This window comes from Musca domestica, unplaced genomic scaffold, assembly GCF_030504385.1.
Source record: "Musca domestica strain aabys unplaced genomic scaffold, Musca_domestica.polishedcontigs.V.1.1 5, whole genome shotgun sequence".
In the NCBI taxonomy this organism is placed as follows: domain Eukaryota; kingdom Metazoa; phylum Arthropoda; class Insecta; order Diptera; family Muscidae; genus Musca; species Musca domestica.
In genome coordinates this window covers 10,891,548-10,914,524 of record NW_026712346.1, presented here as the reverse complement: position 1 = coordinate 10,914,524, position 22,977 = coordinate 10,891,548, and the positions used below count along the sequence as shown (strand labels likewise).

Sequence of the window (22,977 nt, the reverse complement as noted above, 5' to 3'; positions counted from 1 at the left end):
TTCTCTAAATAAGAAAAAGGAGATAATGAGAAAGATGAAGAGACATCGAGTGGATGAAAATGTACTCGATGATGAAAATAATAACCCAACAAACAGATTCATCTATATAAACGATGAACTGACTGCGGATAATAGGCGTATTTTATGGATGGCAAAAACAAAGGCAAAGGAGAATGGTTGGAGATATGTGTGGGTGAAAGATGGTCGCATATATGCGAAAAGAAATGAAAATAGTGCGCAAATAATTATAAATAACCAATCAGACATTGAAAAGATCAATGCAGATCAATAAATAAAATTTAATTTTTTTTTTTCACTTTACAAATTAAAGAATATACTTCTGTTACAAAATAATAAAAACAAGAAACACAGCCTAATTTTTTTCGAAACTTTTTTTATGAAAAAAGTAATTTTTATAAAACCGTAAATTAAATATTACAAATACTACAAAACAAATAAATAAAAAATGAATTATACGAATACACTATTGGACACCTTTAATGAACTTAATGAACATATAAATACCAAAACAATATCCTTAATTTGTATGAATATTCGATCACTTCGGAAGAATTTTACCGAATTTCTAACCAGAATAAAGGACATATTAAACAAAATTGAAATAATAATTTTAACTGAAACTAATGATGATGAAATTCAATTTTACAAAATAAATGGCTACAATTCCACATTCCTAAATCGAGAAAACCGAGGAGGAGGTATTGCAGTGTACATAGCAGATCAAATGCCTTTTCAAACTATTAGCACAAAAACAATGCACTTTGAATCTATGCAAATACAAATGAAATTATGTTCCAACAAAACCATAACACTAATTCCATGTTACCGTCCTCCCAGTTCGAACATCAAAAACTTTATTAAAGAACTGGACTGCAGCGTAAATAAAGTAAATAAAAAAGAAGACATCATATTAGTCGGCGATATGAACATTGACATCAACGCAAACACCAGGTCGGTTAAAAATTATTTAGACATGTGCGCATCCAATGGCCTTGAGTGTCTTGTAACTGGGATAACTCGAGAGGATGATCGTACTGGTAGTAAAAGTTGCATCGATCACTTGTTTATAAGACATAATGCAACAAACAATATTAAAACTGCCATAATAACCACAACGATTTCGGACCACTTTTCAATATTTGGGAGTATGGAAATAGATGTTGTAACAACTAACAAATCTAATCAAAAATCCATGAATGAAAAACCTGATAATAAAAAAGTAAATAATGAAATAAGGAAAATCGATTGGAACCAAATCGTAGTTGAAGCTAACGGGTCAAATGACCTTTTTAATAAAATTTTCAAGACATTTTCTGAAATATACGAAAAATCAACTAAACAAATGAAATCCAAAATGAAAAACAGAAATGGGCATCCTTGGTTGACTGATGAACTAATAAAATGTTGTTGTGTGAGAGATAAGTTGTACAAGAAATATCGAAAATCCAAAACAGTACTCAATCAAAGACTCTACAAAACTTTTAACAACCAACTTAATAAAACGATCATATTTGCTAAGAATGCATATTATTACAACAAATTCATCCAAAGTCGAAATAATATTCGCGACACTTGGAAAACGATAAACGAGGTAATTGGAAAAAAGAGTTACAGCATAGACGAGACCCTCAAAATTAATTTTGCCAATCAAAACACAGTGATAATTGCAGAAAACTTTGCAAAACAGTTTAAAAGAAATGTTGAAAACATTGTACACAACTGTACAAAGACTACACTGACATCGTTTGAAAATAGTGTACCAAATTCCATATATTTAGAAAATACAAGTGTTGCAGAAGTAGCAAACGTTTTGAATAGCCTAAATACAAAAAAGGGTCCAGGTTGTGATGGTATAAGACCAATCGATCTCAAAAATAATTCTGAAATATTAGCACCTGTGATAACAGCTTTGATAAACAAAAGCTTCTTCGAATCAGTTGTTCCTGATGTCCTGAAAACGTCCATAATTAGACCTATTTACAAGAGTGGCACTAAATTGTCATACGAAAATTATAGGCCAATATCAATTCTCCCCATCATTGAAAAAGTTTTAGAAGAGATTGTGACACGAAGACTTAATAATTTTTTGAAAAAATATAGTATTATAAATAAAAGCCAGTATGGATTTCAAAAAGGAAAAAGCATTAATAAACTCTTGGGACACTTTTCAAACGAAATCAACAAGAATTTATCTGAAAACAAACACTGCCTAGCAATGTTCATTGATTTCAGCAAGGCATTTGACACTCTGTCACATCAAAGGCTACTGAGCATTTTAGAAAAAAACGGAATAAGAGGCCAATGTCTAAAATGGTTTGAAGACTACATAAAATGCCGCACGTTTAAAGTCAAAATAGACAACACCACAAGTGATAAATACACCTCAGAGTATGGTGTCCCGCAAGGATCTAAACTCGGACCTATTCTCTTCATCATATACACAAACGACATGATCAAAACACTCAACGATAGCATTGCCTTCTCGTATGCTGATGATACTGCAATATTAGTATCAGATACATCCATACGTTCTGCAGAACGAAGGATGCAATCGGAGATGAATAAGCTAACCAGATGGTGTCACGATAATGGCCTGGTCATTAATGCTAGTAAGACGAAGCTTATGCACTTTCGAACGAGACACACACCAGGAACAGATATTTCAATAATATTTCACAATTATGAATGTATACATACAAATGATACAACCAACGATCAATATGTCGATAACTGCACAACTAAGATAGAAGTAGTCGACACATATAAATATCTTGGTGTAATATTGGACACTCACTTTAAATGGAAGTCACACATTGATAACGTCATAAAAAAGCTTAGAAAATCATCATATGCCATTTATCACCTAAGCAATTGTGCTCCATATCATGTCATCCGACAAGCATATTTTTCATTAGCAGAATCGTATCTGAGGCATGGAATAACTTCTTGGGGAAATTCAGCGAATATTTCAATATTACAAACTGCCCAAAACAGAGTTTTGAAAATACTTCAGAAAAGCCTTAATAAATTAAATTTATACGAACAACATTCAAACTCTATAGGGGACGACATTACTCAACGATCCACAGCACGACAATGTAACAACAACAATATACATAAAAAACTGCATATTCTCAACATAAAAAATCTCTACAAATGTGTAATCACAAACGAATTCTCTGATGATAACTCGCTGTTAAAACATATCGACCACAATATAAACACAAGAAGACAGGCACAAGGAAGATACAAGATACCCAGTTTCAAAAACGAATATGGCAGAAGAGCTCTTGAGGTCAGCCTTCCAAGTGCCCTAAATGAACTGCCCCTGGAAATATTTAATATTAGAAATAAAATGAAAAGAAAAAAACTATTAAAAAACCACTTAATAACCTTATAATTTTCGAATATAAGATTTTTTTTTTTGGAAATGTTTGATACTCTACAGTTGAACTGTTGAAATGAAAATTGTAAAATGTATATATATAAATTATTACTAAGATCATCCTGCAGACAAGCTAAAAGCTTCGCGGGAAAATGTATTGTAAATTTTAATATACACTTCAATAAAGAATATACACTTCAAAAAAAAAAAAAAAAAAAAAATATTATAATATAATATAATATTATATAATATTATATTATATTATATATATATATATATGAACACTAGGAAAAGTCCTGGAATTGATGGTATAAGAGCAACAGACATTAGAACTAACGTCGAATACACTGCACCCATTTTGACAGCACTGATAAACAAAAGCATAAACGAGAATATCATTCCAAACTTGTTGAAAATTTCTATAATAAGACCCATATATAACAAGTAAAAAAGCTGTAAGTTCGGCCGGGCCGAACTTTTAATACCCTCCACCATTTGGTACAAATTTGGCAATTTCCAAAATTAAAACCCGTTAAAAATTCTGTTAAAATCTTAAAAATACCGAATGCTTATACGACGACGTGGGCCTGCATAGGCAACTTTTGTCATAAATTATTACAATATTTAAATGCGAAACTTGAAGAAAAATCTGTTTATAATGTAGCTAAAATCGTCAAAATACCGAATATGGGGGGTACCGTTATATGGGGGCTATACGAAGACGTGGACCTGCACAGACAATTTTCTGGCATGGGCTGAAGTATCCATTACGAACTTCACATACGAAATCTGAAACAATCCCTGTAAATAATGTCGCTAAAATCATTAAAATACCGAATATCGGGGGGTACCGTTATATGGGGGCTATATGAAGACGTGGACCTACATGGCTCATTCTTTGACTTTGGATGAAGTATCCATTACGAACTTCAAATACCAAATTTGAAACGATTTCGGTAAACAATGTCGCTAAAATCATCAAAATACCGAATATCGGGGGTACCGTTATATGGGGGCTATATGAAGACGTGGACCTACATGGCTCATTTTTTGATTTAGGATGTAGTATCCATTACGAACTTCAAATACCAAATTTGAAACGATTTCGGTAAACAATGTCGCTAAAATCATCAAAAAACCGAATATCGGGGGGTACCGTTATATGGGGGCTACAGGAAGACGTGGACCTGCACAGATAATTTTCTGTCTTAGGCTGTAGCATCCATTACAAACTTCAAATGCCAAATTTGAAATAATTCCGGTGAATAATGTCGCTAAAATCATCAAAATACCGAATATCGGGAGGTACCGTTATATGGGGGCTACATGATAACTTGGACCTACATGGCCCATTTACGAACTTAACCTGCCTACTGGGAAAAAATACATGTGTGCAAAATTTTAGCCTTCTATCTCAATTTGTTCGAAAGATAGCGTGATTACAACAGACAGACAGACAGACAGACAGACGGACAGACAGACAGACAGACAGACACACAGACAGACAGACGGACATGGCTAAATCGTCTTAGAATTTTACGCTGATCAAGAATATATATACTTTGTTGGGTCTGACATGAATATTTCGAGGAGTTACAAACGGAATGACAAAATTAATATACCCTCCATAGTATGGTGGAGGGTATAAAAATGGCATAAAATCAGCATTTGAAAATTACAGGCCTATAGCAATACTGCCAATCATAGAGAAGGTATTAGAAGAAATAATTTCCCGAAGACTTAGCAAATTTCTTGAAAAATACAATGTAATCAACAGAAATCAATATGGCTTCCAAAAAGGAAAAAATATTAATCAGCTATTGGGGAACTTTGCTAACGTAATAAACCAAAATTTAAGCGAACAAAAGCAATGCTTAGCGATGTTTATTGATTTTAGCAAAGCTTTTGACACGTTGTCACATGCAAAATTATTGGATATTCTTGAAAAAAATGGAATACGAGGACACAGCTTGAAATGGTTTGAGAACTACTTATATTGCCGTAGTTTCAGGGTTAAGATAGATAACCATGAAAGCAGTGAATATAGGTCAGCGTATGGAGTACCGCAGGGATCCAAGCTTGGACCCATACTGTTTATTATTTATGCCAACGATATGGTGAAATATCTTAAAGACAGCATAACCTTTTCATATGCCGATGACACTACAATAATAGTAGCAGATAAGTCAATCCAAAGAGCCGAATTAAGAATGCAAAGTGAGATGAATTTGGTTACGAAGTGGTGTCATGATAATGGTTTAGTAATCAACTCCAATAAAACAAAACTTATGCATTTTAGACCAAAACACATTCCAAAAAGAGAAATACCAATTACCTTCCATAATTACGATTGCTTACACAAAAATCATAGCTTGAACGATTATGTAGACACGTGTACATCCAAAATTGAAGTTGTCGATCAATATAAATATCTTGGCATTATCCTAGATATCCATTTTAAATGGAGACCACAAATTGATAATGTTCGGAATAAGTTGCGCAAATCCTCGTATGCGATATACCATCTGAGTAATTGTGCACCATATCATGTTGTAAGGCAAGCTTACTTCTCGCTTGTTGAATCATACTTGCGACATGGCATTACAGCATGGGGAAATGCTGCGAACTGTAGAATATTGCAAGCTGCACAAAATAGTATTCTAAAAAATGTATACAAACTAATACGAACACCAGATTTATCTTCACTTGACACGTACCAACCTTCGAACCAACTTTTTACTACTAACCACAATAACAGAAGTTCTACAACAAACAGCCAATTGCAATACGTGAACAGACTTTGCAAAATCCTATCCATATTAAACATTACAAACCTATACAAATCCACAATATTGAATGAATTTTTCGAAGACACAGTCTTTTTACAACACCTCAATCATACCCAAAACACAAGAAGACGAGTTGAAGGAAGATACCGAATCCCAAGATTCCGAAATGAATATGGCAGAAGAACCCTAGCCGTTAGTCTCCCAGCAATTATGAACGAACTGCCAGTACCTTACCTCTGTATAAGAAACAAACCGAAAAGAAAAAAAGTATTTAAAATACACCTACTAAACTCTCAATAGTTTATCTTATTATTTTTAGTTTCGAAAAAATAAAAAAAAATAAAAAAAAAAAATTGTCAAAAAAGTTATATATTAAAAACCCCAACTGAACTATACCATTTGTAATATAAAAAATTGTACATATCCACTCATAATTAAGTTTATCCTGCAGACAAGCCCAAAGCTTCGCAGGACACATGAATTGTTACTTATTATTTATTTTCAATAAAGGAAAAATTAAAAAAATATATATATATATATATATATATATATATATATATATATATATATATATATATATATATATATATTATTTATAATAAATTATTATTATATTCGACTATGCTGAAATCAGTCTGCCCTCAATTATGAGGTTTTTTACATACTTCCTTGTCAATTGTCAAACCTCATATGAAGTTTGACATGCTTCGTTGTTTATTTTTATTTGATACAACCAAATTAGGCCTGAAAATAAGTATGCCAAATTTGATCGAAATCGGTTCAGATATAGCTGTAGCCCCCATATATATTGTTCATCCGATTTGTTATTTTTGTGCTCCGCAGCCGTAGTATGCACTCTGTAGCAACAATATTTGGGGAAATATATTAAATACAGCTCAGAAATACATTTGCTAAATTTTATCGAGATCGGTTCAGATTTGGATATAGCTCCCATATATTTCTTTATCTGATTTCAAATTAATTTTGCACCAAATGGACAATGCAAGTCCGAATTTAAAAGATACAAATGCTTCGGCATATTTAGTCCTTTGAACTTTAAATTATAATTATAATCATGGCGTGTATGATTGAATTCTCCCATAAAAACTTTTAATTGTTATGCGGAGCTTTACTTAATTAGCAAAGTAGTGTAGGGTATCATAAAGTCGGTCCCGCCCGACTTTAAGACTTTCCTTACCGCTTTTTTTTTAATTTAACATTCTGAGTGAATGATATGAAAAATGAAAATGAGTGCGCAATACGATGTTATGTGGCGATTTTTCATGTACAAAATTGGCATCTAGCTTTCAACTGCAGGACCTACAACGTGCTTCAGCTGGAAGATGCGAAAACATTTAAATTAACGAAAATGACCGACAAAGCGTTATGAGGCTCATTTCAAAACGTGTACTTATTTCTATCATATTACAATAATCCGTTCAAAGAAAAAAAAATTCATTGGGACTGACATCAGTGAAATACCGAATATAAAAGTTGCAATAATAGTAGAGAGAATTGGACATTGAACATTTAGTAAGATAAGGATTTATATCCATCCAGAAATTCTTCCTAAACTTTCAATATAACTTAAATCGCTTTTGCAGGTATTCATATGAGTCATAACCCCCGTACAGGGGTACAACCCGATATCAAGTATATTTTACAAAAAACGATTACGTTTCTATATAACCATTTAAGCTATTTTCGGGATCTTGGCCACTTTTTTCATTTTTTGGCCCTTATTTTGCATCTTGGGTCCTAAGGGGGGAGGTTCTACTACTACTCATAAAATTTTCAATCATCGGAGTAGGGTCAACCTTTGTCTTGACTACATTCATCAATTTGATTTTGATTTGGCTAAAAAATTGTAGTTATGCTACTCTGTGGTAGAGAACCATCCACATAGGCATTAATTTAAGTATAGTCCCCACATCAGTGTATCCGCAAGTCCACTTTCCCAACGAATGTGTGGTCAGAAAAGACAATTTTGTATTCTATTCAATTTGTAATCCCCAAGAGAATATTAGATGGGAAAGTAGATTTGGAATGTACGTCTATATGAAATTAGCTCTGAAATGTCAAACTGGGACTCATACAGTCGGAAATTTTGGCATAATCAAGAAAATATTACGAATATTAGAAAGTAGCACGGGACCTAACATTTGTTTAATCGTCATTGAATTATACTATGATGAAAAATATGGCCTTTATGGGGTCTCCAACGGGTGGGTGTAACAGAGTAATTATTCTTGACTTTTCTGAAATCATTCGGTTCTCAATTAAGAGGGAACAAAACTAAATACCACGCAGCATGGTATTCTAAACAATGGAAATACAAATTCCAAATTAGAGCTCATTTGAATGGAAAATGTTGCTAAGCTCTTTACAATACCAACAATTGAGCTGAATTTTCACCTGGGGCTAGATGTTCTAAATCATATAGGTTTTTAACATTCAAATTAAGGCCTATGGTTAAAAATAAGATCAGGCTATTCAAAAATCTAAAACCGACGGTAGGTGAACATCTTTATATTAAGAAATTACTATGGTGTTATTACTTACAATAAAAATTGTGCCGCCTACATTAGTCAGATCTGTGATTTATTATGCTTTAAAAAATGTGCATTAAAGACTAAAAGTATGGCCGCTAACGTGGACTGGGTCAGCTAGTATTTTATATATCGATTACTCAATGCTTACTATATCAAACTTTTACTTACATTTCAGGGTGATTGTCTCAATTTTCGCAGTAACATTAGTAATAATAATACAATCACCCTGAAATGTAAGTAAAAGTTTGATATAGTAAGCATTGAGTAATCGATATATAAAATACTAGCTGACCCAGTCCACTTTTAGTCTTAAATTAAAGAATTATTACTCTGTTACACCCATTACTGTAAGATTCGAATTAGTTTTGTGTAATTTAAATTGTATAATTCAATGACGATTAAACAAATGTTAGGTCCCGTGCTACTTTCTAATATTCGTAATATTTTCTTGATTATGCCAAAATTTCCGACTGTATGAGTCCCAGTTTGACATTTCAGAGCTAATTTCATATAGACGTACATTCCAAATCTACTTTCCCATCTAATATTCTCTTGGGGATTACAAATTGAATAGAATACAAAATTGTCTTTTCTGACCACACATTCGTTGGGAAAGTGGACTTGCGGATACACTGATGTGGGGACTATACTTAAATTAATGCCTATGTGGATGGTTCCCTACCACAGAGTAGCATAACTACAATTTTTTAGCCAAATCAAAATCAAATTGATGAATGTAGTCAAGACAAAGGTTGACCCTACTCCGATGATTGAAAATTTTATGAGTAGTAGTAGAACCTCCCCCCTTAGGACCCAAGATGCAAAATAAGGGCCAAAAAATGAAAAAAGTGGCCAAGATCCCGAAAATAGCTTAAATGGTTATATAGAAACGTAATCGTTTTTTGTAAAATATACTTGATATCGGGTTGTACCCCTGTACGGGGGTTATGACTCATATGAATACCTGCAAAAGCGATTTAAGTTATATTGAAAGTTTAGGAAGAATTTCTGGATGGATATAAATCCTTATCTTACTAAATGTTCAATGTCCAATTCTCTCTACTATTATTGCAACTTTTATATTCGGTATTTCACTGATGTCAGTCCCAATGAATTTTTTTTTCTTTGAACGGATTATTGTAATATGATAGAAATAAGTCCACGTTTTGAAATGAGCCTCATAACGCTTTGTCGGTCATTTTCGTTAATTTAAATGTTTTCGCATCTTCCAGCTGAAGCACGTTGTAGGTCCTGCAGTTGAAAGCTAGATGCCAATTTGGCACATGAAAAATCGCCACATAACATCGTATTGCGCACTCATTTCACTTTTAATATCATTCACTCAGAATGTCAAAGTCTTAAAGTCGGGCGGGACCGACTTTATGATACCCTACACCACTTTGCTAATTTAGTAGAGCTCCGCATAACAATTAAAAGTTTTATGGGAGAATTCAATCATACACGCTATGATTATAATTATAATTTAAAGTTCAAAGGACTAAATATGCCGAAGCATTTGTATCTTTTAAATTCGGACTTGTATTGTCCATTTGGTGCAAAATTATTTTAAAATCAGATAAATATATATGGGAGCTATATCCAAATCTGAACCGATTTGGTAAAGATATTTCTGGCCTAATTTGGTTGTATGTACCATATTCCATACTATTCGAGTTGATATTAGATGTTTGGTGCACAATAGAAGGCAAATCGGACGAATATATATATGGGAGCTATATTTAAATTTTTATCGATTATCTTCAATTTCAATAAGGTCCGTCCTTGGGCCAAACAAATGATTTGTGTAAAATTTCATCTATATCGGGTAATAAATGCGAGCTGTACTTTGTTTACAAAAATACATGGACAGACGGATGGACGGACGGACATGCACAAATCGACTCAGAATGAGATTCTATGCAGATCATCAAAAGGAACTATGGGTCTATCTCGTTTCCTTTTGCCTGTTACAAACAAATGCACAAAGACATAATACCCTGACCACCTTGTGGTGTAGGGTATAAATACGCCAATTTTTTTTTTCATTCACATTTGTAGTGGCATATTTTCACGCGGTTTTTGTTTGCCAAGATACCATAGATACCGTTGTATGAATTGTCAAAATCCGTCAAGCTGTTCTTGAGTTAAAAGCGTAGTAACTAATATAACATTATTTTTTTTGGTGAAAATAATTCTTTATTTTTTATCCTCTTCTGAAATGATATGATTCATATAGTTCCACTTACCCAATAAGTAAAGGGTGTTTTTTAAGCTAGATAGAACTTTGTATTGTAAAATGTAACACAAAAAATTAAATTTTGATGAAACTTTTTTTATTTGTTTCAGTATACTCTGACAAATCACAATGAATAGACTCACGCTTGAACAACGCTACGAAATTATCCAAATTTACTTTGAAAATCAGGCTCTAGAGCAGTTGGCAAATGACCCGTTGTTTTATCGCAAAATTGTGTTCAGCGATGAGACGCATTTTTAGCTTAACGGGTTTGTTAATAAGCAAAATTGCCGCATATGGAGTGAGACCAATCCACAACAGACCCTACAGACTCCATTACATCCAGAAAAATGCACCGTATGGTGCGGTTTTCATGCTGGTGGCATCATCGGACCTTATTTCTTCAAAAATGAGGCCGGAGCTCGCGTTACGGTCAATGGAGATCGTTACCGCACAATGATCAATGATTTTTTGTTTAAAAATCTGGATGACATTGATCCGGAGGAGAAGTGGTTTCAACAGGATTGCGCTACGTGCCACACGGCGAACGCAACCATCGACTTTTTGAAATCAAAATTTGGCGATAAGTTGATTTCGAGAAGTGGACCTGTCCATTGGCCTCCAAGGTCGTGCGAATTGACACCTCTCGATTATTTCCTGTGGGGCTACGTGAATTCACTGTTTTATACTGATAAACCAGCAACAATTGACGCCTTGGAGGCCAGCATTGTTCGTGTCATTCGTGACATACGGCCAGCATTGCTCGAAAAAGTGGCCAAAAATTGGACGTTCAGAATGCACTTCGTCAAGAACAGCCGCGGTGCCCATATGCCCGAAATCATTTTCAAATGTTAATGTCACGTATTGATCTTTCAAATAAAAAAAAATTATTAAATTTTAATTTTTTTGTGTTATTTTTTACAATTTCAAGTTCTATCGGGCTTAAAAAAACACCCTTTATATAAAGAAAGAAGAAAAAACACTACAAATAAACATTCGAAAATAATAAGTCAAAATTGTAAAAAATCATGCAAAATAAAACATTACCATTGTACATTCCAAAAGTCAAAATTAAAATTTTGAAAATTTAACATATTTACGATTTTATTCTTTTTTGTCAAGAGACAATTTGGGTTCTGAATACAATATATATCTTCCTCCAAAAAAAAAAAATGTCAAAAATGACCCAACGCTTGGTATACCTTCCATATAAAGGCACTTCCACATTTTTATTTCACAATCTTAAGTGACATTTTGAAACACGCGTAGGAAACACAAATGCTGATATATGCAGCTAAATCTATTTTCTGGTAATTTACACACTTTTTATCTATTACTAAAAATCCTTTGAAAGTGACCAGGAATGGGGAAGGAAGTATAACTCTACCCCTTATGCTATGTTCTCATTGCACTTTCAATCAAGTTGTTCGCTCTCAGAATTAGGTACACGAATAAACCCGTTCATACGGCACAATTCGTAATTCATAGTAAAACAAGTAAAAAAGCTGTAAGTTCGGCCGGGCCGAGCTTTTAATACCCTCCACCATTTGGTACTAATTTGGCAATTTCCAAAAAAAAAAAAAAAAATAAAATAAATAAATAAATAAAATAAAAAAAAATCCTTTAAAATTCTGTTAAAATCTTAAAAATACCGAATGTCTATACGACGACGTATACCTGCATAGGCAACTTTTTTCACTGATGTCAGTCCCAATGAATTTTTTTTTCTTTGAACGGATTATTGTAATATGATAGAAATAAGTCCACGTTTTGAAATGAGCCTCATAACGCTTTGTCGGTCATTTTCGTTAATTTAAATGTTTTCGCATCTTCCAGCTGAAGCACGTTGTAGGTCCTGCAGTTGAAAGCTAGATGCCAATTTGGCACATGAAAAATCGCCACATAACATCGTATTGCGCACTCATTTCACTTTTAATATCATTCACTCAGAATGTCAAAGTCTTAAAGTCGGGCGGGACCGACTTTATGATACCCTACACCACTTTGCTAATTTAGTAGAGCTCCGCATAACAATTAAAAGTTTTATGGGAGAATTCAATCATACACGCTATGATTATAATTATAATTTAAAGTTCAAAGGACTAAATATGCCGAAGCATTTGTATCTTTTAAATTCGGACTTGTATTGTCCATTTGGTGCAAAATTATTTTAAAATCAGATAAATATATATGGGAGCTATATCCAAATCTGAACCGATTTGGTAAAGATATTTCTGGCCTAATTTGGTTGTATGTACCATATTCCATACTATTCGAGTTGATATTAGATGTTTGGTGCACAATAGAAGGCAAATCGGACGAATATATATATGGGAGCTATATTTAAATTTTTATCGATTATCTTCAATTTCAATAAGGTCCGTCCTTGGGCCAAACAAATGATTTGTGTAAAATTTCATCTATATCGGGTAATAAATGCGAACTGTACTTTGTTTACAAAAATACATGGACAGACGGATGGACGGACGGACATGCACAAATCGACTCAGAATGAGATTCTATGCAGATCATCAAAAGGAACTATGGGTCTATCTCGTTTCCTTTTGCCTGTTACAAACAAATGCACAAAGACATAATACCCTGACCACCTTGTGGTGTAGGGTATAAATACGCCAATTTTTTTTTTCATTCACATTTGTAGTGGCATATTTTCACGCGGTTTTTGTTTGCCAAGATACCATAGATACCGTTGTATGAATTGTCAAAATCCGTCAAGCTGTTCTTGAGTTAAAAGCGTAGTAACTAATATAACATTATTTTTTTTGGTGAAAATAATTCTTTATTTTTTATCCTCTTCTGAAATGATATGATTCATATAGTTCCACTTACCCAATAAGTAAAGGGTGTTTTTTAAGCTAGATAGAACTTTGTATTGTAAAATGTAACACAAAAAATTAAATTTTGATGAAACTTTTTTTATTTGTTTCAGTATACTCTGACAAATCACAATGAATAGACTCACGCTTGAACAACGCTACGAAATTATCCAAATTTACTTTGAAAATCAGGCTCTAGAGCAGTTGGCAAATGACCCGTTGTTTTATCGCAAAATTGTGTTCAGCGATGAGACGCATTTTTAGCTTAACGGGTTTGTTAATAAGCAAAATTGCCGCATATGGAGTGAGACCAATCCACAACAGACCCTACAGACTCCATTACATCCAGAAAAATGCACCGTATGGTGCGGTTTTCATGCTGGTGGCATCATCGGACCTTATTTCTTCAAAAATGAGGCCGGAGCTCGCGTTACGGTCAATGGAGATCGTTACCGCACAATGATCAATGATTTTTTGTTTAAAAATCTGGATGACATTGATCCGGAGGAGAAGTGGTTTCAACAGGATTGCGCTACGTGCCACACGGCGAACGCAACCATCGACTTTTTGAAATCAAAATTTGGCGATAAGTTGATTTCGAGAAGTGGACCTGTCCATTGGCCTCCAAGGTCGTGCGAATTGATACCTCTCGATTATTTCCTGTGGGGCTACGTGAATTCACTGTTTTATACTGATAAACCAGCAACAATTGACGCCTTGGAGGCCAGCATTGTTCGTGTCATTCGTGACATACGGCCAGCATTGCTCGAAAAAGTGGCCAAAAATTGGACGTTCAGAATGCACTTCGTCAAGAACAGCCGCGGTGCCCATATGCCCGAAATCATTTTCAAATGTTAATGTCACGTATTGATCTTTCAAATAAAAAAAAATTATTAAATTTTAATTTTTTTGTGTTATTTTTTACAATTTCAAGTTCTATCGGGCTTAAAAAAACACCCTTTATATAAAGAAAGAAGAAAAAACACTACAAATAAACATTCGAAAATAATAAGTCAAAATTGTAAAAAATCATGCAAAATAAAACATTACCATTGTACATTCCAAAAGTCAAAATTAAAATTTTGAAAATTTAACATATTTACGATTTTATTCTTTTTTGTCAAGAGACAATTTGGGTTCTGAATACAATATATATCTTCCTCCAAAAAAAAAAAATGTCAAAAATGACCCAACGCTTGGTATACCTTCCATATAAAGGCACTTCCACATTTTTATTTCACAATCTTAAGTGACATTTTGAAACACGCGTAGGAAACACAAATGCTGATATATGCAGCTAAATCTATTTTCTGGTAATTTACACACTTTTTATCTATTACTAAAAATCCTTTGAAAGTGACCAGGAATGGGGAAGGAAGTATAACTCTACCCCTTATGCTATGTTCTCATTGCACTTTCAATCAAGTTGTTCGCTCTCAGAATTAGGTACACGAATAAACCCGTTCATACGGCACAATTCGTAATTCATAGTAAAACAAGTAAAAAAGCTGTAAGTTCGGCCGGGCCGAGCTTTTAATACCCTCCACCATTTGGTACTAATTTGGCAATTTCCAAAAAAAAAAAAAAAAATAAAATAAATAAATAAATAAAATAAAAAAAAATCCTTTAAAATTCTGTTAAAATCTTAAAAATACCGAATGTCTATACGACGACGTATACCTGCATAGGCAACTTTTGTCATAAGTTATTACAACATTTAAATGCGAAACTTGAAGAAAAAATTGTTTATAATGTAGCTAAAATCGTCAAAATACCGAATATAGGGGGTACCGTTATATGGGGGCTATACGAAGACGTGGACCTGCACAGACAATTTTCTGGCATGGGCTGAAGTATCCATTACGAACTTCAAATGCGAAATTTAAAACAATCCCGGTAAATAATGTCGCTAAAATCATCAAAATACTGAATATCGGGGGGTACGGTATATGGGGCCTATACGAAGACGTGGACCTACATGGTCCATTTTCTGTTTTCTGCTGCAGTATCTATTACGAACTTCAAATACCAAATTTGGAACGGTTCCGTTAAATAATATCGCTAAAATCATCAAAATACCGAATATCGGGGGAGGTACGGTATATGGGGGCTATAGGAAGACGTGGACCTACATGGCTCATTTTTTGACTTAGGATGTAGTATCCATTACGAACTTCAAATACCAAATTTGGAACGGTTCCGTTAAATAATGTCGCTAAAATCATCAAAATACCGAATATCGGGGGGTACCGTTATATGGGGGCTATACGAAGACGTGGACCTGCACAGATAATTTTCTGTCTTAGGCTGTAGTATCCATTACGAACTTCAAATGCCAAATTTGAAACAATTCCGGTGAATAATGTCGCTAAAATCATCAAAATACCGAATATCGAGAGTTACCGTTATATGGGGGCTATATGAAAACTTGGACCTACATAACCCATTTACGAACTTAACCTGCCTACTGGCAAAATATGCATGTGTGCAAAATTTTAGCCTTCTATCTCAATTTGTTCGAAAGATAGCGTGATTACAACAGACAGACAGACAGACGGACAGACAGACAGACAGACACACAGACAGACAGACGGACATGGCTAAATCGTCTTAGAATTTTACGCTGATAAAGAATATATATACTTTGTTGGGTCTGACGTGAGTATTTCGAGGAGTTACAAACGGAATGACAAAATTAATATACCCTCCATAGTATGGTGGAGGGTATAATAATTAAATAATTTGCAATAAGTTCGAAATATATACTACTTTCCAGAGAACGGCACTTGTAAGCCATCATCCACACCAAATATGCCTGATGAGCCGCTTAACCAACGGCGAAACGCGTCGCATAGTGGTGAGTGTGTGATAGTGTCTATCTGGCTTTCCTTTTCACTGCAAATTTCAGATCATTAAGCTCGTCTCGAAAGAGAAAAACCAACACATAAATCATAAAAACATATGATCTTCGCCTTAACAAGGCAAAACCCGTAAAATAATTATTTATTTTAAAAAAATTTGTTTGTTGGTTTTAATGAGAATTTATACGAAAATACTTGAAATTCTCACTAACATGAATAGAAGAAATGATTGTTTTTCTCCCAAAGATTTACTATATCATTAATTTTACAAGTTTCATTCATGTTTTCAACTTTTTGTGTAAATGTTGAAATTTTGAACGTATTTTTGTATTTTTCTGTTTTTAAATTCTGCTGGAGAGACACATGTCAAACATTTTTTCTGCCGATACAAACATTTTGATAATATTGCCTCTTTTGTTTCCACTTTTCTGTGGAAATTTAAACTCGAGGACAATAAAATTTACATACGCCATTCAACATTGTAGTTTTCATTCATAATTTTCAGTTTTCTCAAAATTTTGTAAAACTTCAATAAAATTTTCTATTTTTAAATGTCATAAATTATTTTTTCGATAAATGCTCTCATTTGTTAGGGATGGCACATATTTCATCGTAGTTCAGAGAGAGATTTAAATGGATCAAAGAACAAAAATCTTTGTTCGCTCAGCAAATTTTGCGTGGGGAATTAAGTAGATATTTCTTAATTAATGGTCGGACAAGGAATAGAGAGCGATGTGAACGTGCAAAGTGAACTTAGCATTACAATAGGATACTACAAAAATCGTCAATGGAAACGAAACTTTAAGAGTTTTTTATTACAGAAGGATTTCAGCAAAAATTTTTATAGTACCATTAACAATAAAATTCAATATGAAAACAAGTAAAAAAGCAGCTAAGATCGGCCGGGCCGAACTTTTTATATCCTCCACCATTTGGAAGGAAATTGAAAATTGTCAAAAAAAAAAAAAAAAAACCGAAAACTACCACTTAAATGGAAACCTTATATGAGGGATATACGAAAACGTGAACCTACATACGAAATTTGTTGTCAAAGGCTGTAGTACCCATTACTAACTTTAAATACAAAATATCAAATATCTTGAGGTATCGTCATTTCCGAAGATTTTTCGGAATTTGAGTATTGTGAGATGGCTATGGATGGGCTAGTTGAGGTGGTGTCGATATCATTGAAATTTGATGTTTTTCACTACTAATAGACTGGCTCTTCTATGTCTTGTGGATGTGAATGACGAACAACTGCTTCCCTCGGTGGCCGTTAGTCTGCTTGAATGAATGTAAAAGACCAATGATCGCCTTAATGGTGGCTGTACTTATCAAAATACTGAATATCGGGAGGTACCGTTATTATGGGGGCTATATATATATATATATATATATATATATATATATATATATATATATATATATATATATATATATATATATTTGTTGGTAGGGTATATAATATTTCGAGGAGCTACATACCGAATGACAAAGATAATATACCCTCCATATATCAATATTGTGGCTGGAGACTTAATATGGGAGCTCTGCCATACTACAGGGAGTGTTATCTGTAGCTAGTCTTAAATACCAAATTTGAAACAATTTCGTGGGTAAATGGGACTAGGATTAAAAAACGGGGACCCAGATATTCAATGTTCTGCAACAGGAGTTAGAACCCATTATGAACTACAAATACCAATTTGTAGACAAATTTACCTTTCCTTGGAACCAGACTACAATGAGTACTTCCATTTTCACAAGAAAGAATACAACTTTATCTGCTCTGGTTGTCAAATCTTTTTTGGTTTTTTTTTTTTAATCCAAAAACTTTGTTACAAAATATTTTTAAACAAATTTTTTACAAATTCGTGGGAAAATGTGGCAAAAATCATGTAGCGAGATGCTTGGAGTGCTACAATTAAAATTTGTTGTATCCAGGTTTTCAATGTTCATCAAGGTTTGGAATCACTGTGCAGTGCAATGTTTTCATAATCGTTAGAAATGGCAATAATTCTCCAAATATATTGTCTTTTACTCGAAATCAACATTGGCCCTTGAAATCTAAACAATATTTAGTTATTCCAAAAACCCTTGGCAAATCCAAGGTCAAATAAACATAAAACGAATATTTAAACCAATATAGTTTTTTTTTGTTTTACTCGTTGCCTTATGGTACAGTAAACGACGGATAAATGCAAAACGGATAAATGCAAAAAACGCATAAGTGCATGTCCAATTGAAGCCGCGAGTCTTTTTTACGGTTTTACATGCAAAAATACCCGGTTAAATGCAACACGCATAAATGCAAACAACTCATATATGCATGAGTTTTCCAAACCAAAAAGTACTTTTTTAGTGTCAGTTTACATTTATAAATGCACATCTCTAATAAACATACTACACTTTTATCCAACTCCTCAGAAATGAGCAGCACATGTGAATAAATAAAATCAGCTGTCTTTATTTGCGTATTTTATTGCTGGATAAAACATATCTATGGTTTTTGTAAGTTCATGAGCTTTTTATTGACTTTTGATTTAAATATGTTAATATTTTTGTTCCTAACAGACAACCATGAGCTCAAAACATACGCTCACCGTAAAGGAAAAGTTGAGATTAATTGAGTCTTTTAAAACCGGCTGCAGTCGAAAGGACCTAGCTGATAAGTATAAAGTTAATATATCAACAGTCTCAAGAATTTTAAAAAATCAAGGAAAGTTTGAAGCTTCAAGGACTGGCCAGGAGAATATCATGCGGAAACGCTTTAAACCAGGGCATTATGACATGGTAAACAAGGCCGTTACAACATGGTTTAAAGACTTGAGATCAAAGAATGCAGTCATTACAGGGCCAATGATATGTGAAAGAGCTAATCAGTTTGCTATTTCAATGAAAATTGATAATTTTGAAGCAAACGATGGTTGGTTGCAGCGCTGGAAAAAAAATCAAAACATTACTTTTCGAAAAATTTGCGGGGAAAAGGCTGCTGCTGACTATGGGGCTGCTGGAGTTTGGACAAAATCAACCCTACCAAATTTAATCAAAAACTTATCTCCTGATCAAGTGTACAATGCCGATGAGGCAGGACTATTTTATAAGGCACTACCTACAGGGACATATGCATCAAAAGGCGAGTCAGTGTTTGGTGGAAAAATTTCCAAACTGCGATTGACTCTCCTATTTTTATGTAATTCGGACGGGTCTGATAAGCATGTGTATGTGATTGGAAAAGCAAATAATCCACATTGCTGCAGGGGAAAAACGATGCCAATCAAATATTATGGACAACCTAATGCGTGGATGACGACTTCCATATGGATTGAAATTTTAAACAACTTCGACAAAATCCTGAAAAAGAACATTGTTCTTTTTGTTGATAACGCAAGCTGTCATAAGATTCCCAATGAGGTTATTTTTAAACATATAAAAATACATTACTTGCCACCAAATACAACATCCCTCATCCAACCGCTGGATCAGGGCATAATTAAAAACTTTAAAGTGCAATACCGCTCATGCCTAATCCGTAAACAGTTATTGGCTCTGGAGGGAGGTATGTCATCTGAAAATTTTTCAAAAAGGATAACTGTTCTGCAAGCACTTAAAATGATCAAAAGGGCTTGGTGGCTTGTAACGCCTACGGTGATTAAAAACTGTTTTAAAAAAGCCGGGTTCATAAATCATGAAGAAGAAACGAATGTTCTAGAGGATTGTGAAACCATCGATTTACCCCCAATTCCGGAAAAAGAGTTTTCTTCTATTATAGACTGTGACGACAATTTAGAATGCTACGGTGATCTTACTGAAAGCGATATTTTAAAGGAAATTGGTTGGGTAAACGGAGATAAAATTCCTGATCATATTGATGAGCGTGTTGACGATTCCGATTGTGCCGTAGATCCTCTTCCTAGTCGCACGGAGGCTATAAAAGCATACAACATTTTCAAAAACTATTGTGAAAGCAATAACTTGGATTTTGATTTTGAAAAAATGGAAGATGCATTATTGAAGCTAAAGACAGAAAGTTTGATTCAAAAAAAGATCTCAGATTTTTTTAGTACACATGAGTAAATCTCAATTTTTTTTATAAAAACAAGTTTTAAGATAAATAATTTTTCTGAACAGAACTGATTTTTTCTATTTCCTTCAAGTTGTCGATGCATAAAATGCCGGACACTTGGTCAGAAAATAAGAAAACTAAAACCAAAAAATTAACTTTGTGATTTTTTTTACTTTATAAATTGTTTGAACTAATTTTTAAGTTTTTTAATATATGTATGTTCATAAGCGTACAATGTGGATTAAATACAAATAAAATAAAAAAATTATTTAAAAATAGTTCTTTTCTTAATATTTTCATGTAATAATTGTTTTCTAAAAATGGAACAATGTTTACATAAATGCAATTATCATGCAGTTATGCAATGTTAGTGTAAATGCAATCGTTGTGCATTTATCCGAGGTTTGCATAAATGCAAAAAACGGATAAGTGCACAAAAACTTACTAGAAAAACGATGTGCATTTATCCGTAGTTTACTGTATGTTATAATTCTAACTACTGAAAAAGCAAGTATGTGTGTGTGTGTTGTGAGTATGATGACTTGTCTGTTTAGAACATAAACATTATAATATTTGCTGCAGATTTTCTTATTGCCTTCACCCCATTCTATAACTACGACCCCCTTCCAAGTAATAGCATGAAAGGGTTTGCGTCTTCAAAACAACGAAAATGTGGAATGGTAACTATTTTTATTAACGTTGAACATTTGCTCGCACATATTCCAGCAAGCATCTCACAACTATAAAGACTCGTTGGCGAAGTAGAAAACTTTGAACTAAAAGTTCAGAAATGCGAGCATTCATACATGAGGAGTAAATTGCACACATTCGTCGCAACAACAACAAACACAGCAGGTAAATATGCAATGACAAAATTTGGCTAAAATATGTCATCCTCAACACACACACACATATTTATATTACATGCACACACGTCTCCTACACCTTCACTCAAACGCCAAAATACACTGACAGGCCAAGTGGGGCGGCGAAGGGACTGGTTATAGTCCCCATTACAGAGTTTCATAACAGAAGCACAAAATATTTGAAATCTACAAAGGAATGGAATGCCAAATATGCTCTTCCCTCCAGGTAACTTAAAAGACTGACTACAAAATAGAAAGACTCCAAACGAAAAACGAGAGACAAGCCGTTACAGCGCTACAGACAACACTGGAACGGAACACTGGTAAAGCGCTAGAGGAACACCGAGCAGCCAAAGAGCACAAAAACATTTGGAATTTTATATAAACATTTTATTTTTTACATTTTTCTACGTTCGGCAAAAAAATCTACTCCGATGGAATTTCACTTGTGGTATTGTCTTAATGTTTCATCATCACCGTCGCCCGTCCGTCCCTTCGTACCCTTCGCAAACGCTGACAGCCACTGGGAAGATAGTTGATGAACAAATACGTTCCCCCACTCTGGCCTGCGATGACGGGGGTTAGACGTCTTTTGTTCCATCTAACAAGTTGTTGAAAATTGTATAAAAATATACATAATTTTTGGTGAATAGAAATTCATGGGAAAATTCCAGCAAAATATTTCTAATGTGTATTACATGCACTGCCAAAATTATAAAGTGGAGATTTTTCCCGACAAAGGTGTACACTTCGAAACAAAGGTATACAAAAAAAAAAAAAAATAAATAAATAAAAAAATAAAAATAACAAGAATGAACCGACAAATAAGAAAAGTCAAATGTCCTTTACGGTGAAACGGCAGCAGCGTTGTTTGCCAGATTTTTTAAACTTCTGAGGGAAGCTTATCCAAAGCAGCACAGAGAGGACTTTATGATACCCTACACCACTATGCATAAATAGTAAAGCTATCTGTGATAAATAAACGTTCATATAGGGAATTTATTTGTTTTGACATGTAGAAGTTATATCGTTATCTTCCACTAAATTTTAAAGGAGATACCTTTATATTTTATTTGATATATATATATATATATATATATATACAGATCCGAATTTTGTCGATATGTAGTATACTTTGGGAAATCGGGTGAAATACATATATATATATATATATATATATATATATATATATATATATATATATATATATATATATATATATATATATATATATATATATATATATATCACCCGATTTCCCAATGTATACTACATATCGACAAAATTCGGATCTGTATCTGGTATCTTGTATCGAATATCGTTTACAAAAATGCATGAATAATGTTAGAATGTGATTCTATGCA

The 22,977-nt window shown here is 33.6% G+C and overlaps 1 protein-coding gene across 1 annotated transcript; it reads left to right on the top strand.

Moving 5' to 3' along the window:
• Positions 1 to 18,866: 18,866 nt before the first annotated feature.
• On the top strand, positions 18,867 to 20,758 carry LOC131804932 (tigger transposable element-derived protein 6-like). The gene is made up of 2 exons (XM_059128163.1): positions 18,867 to 19,192; positions 19,256 to 20,758. The coding sequence occupies exons 1-2, from the start codon at positions 19,184 to 19,186 to the stop codon at positions 20,756 to 20,758; spliced, it is 1,512 nt and encodes a 503-aa protein (XP_058984146.1). The 5' UTR covers positions 18,867 to 19,183.
• Positions 20,759 to 22,977: the final 2,219 nt, after the last annotated feature.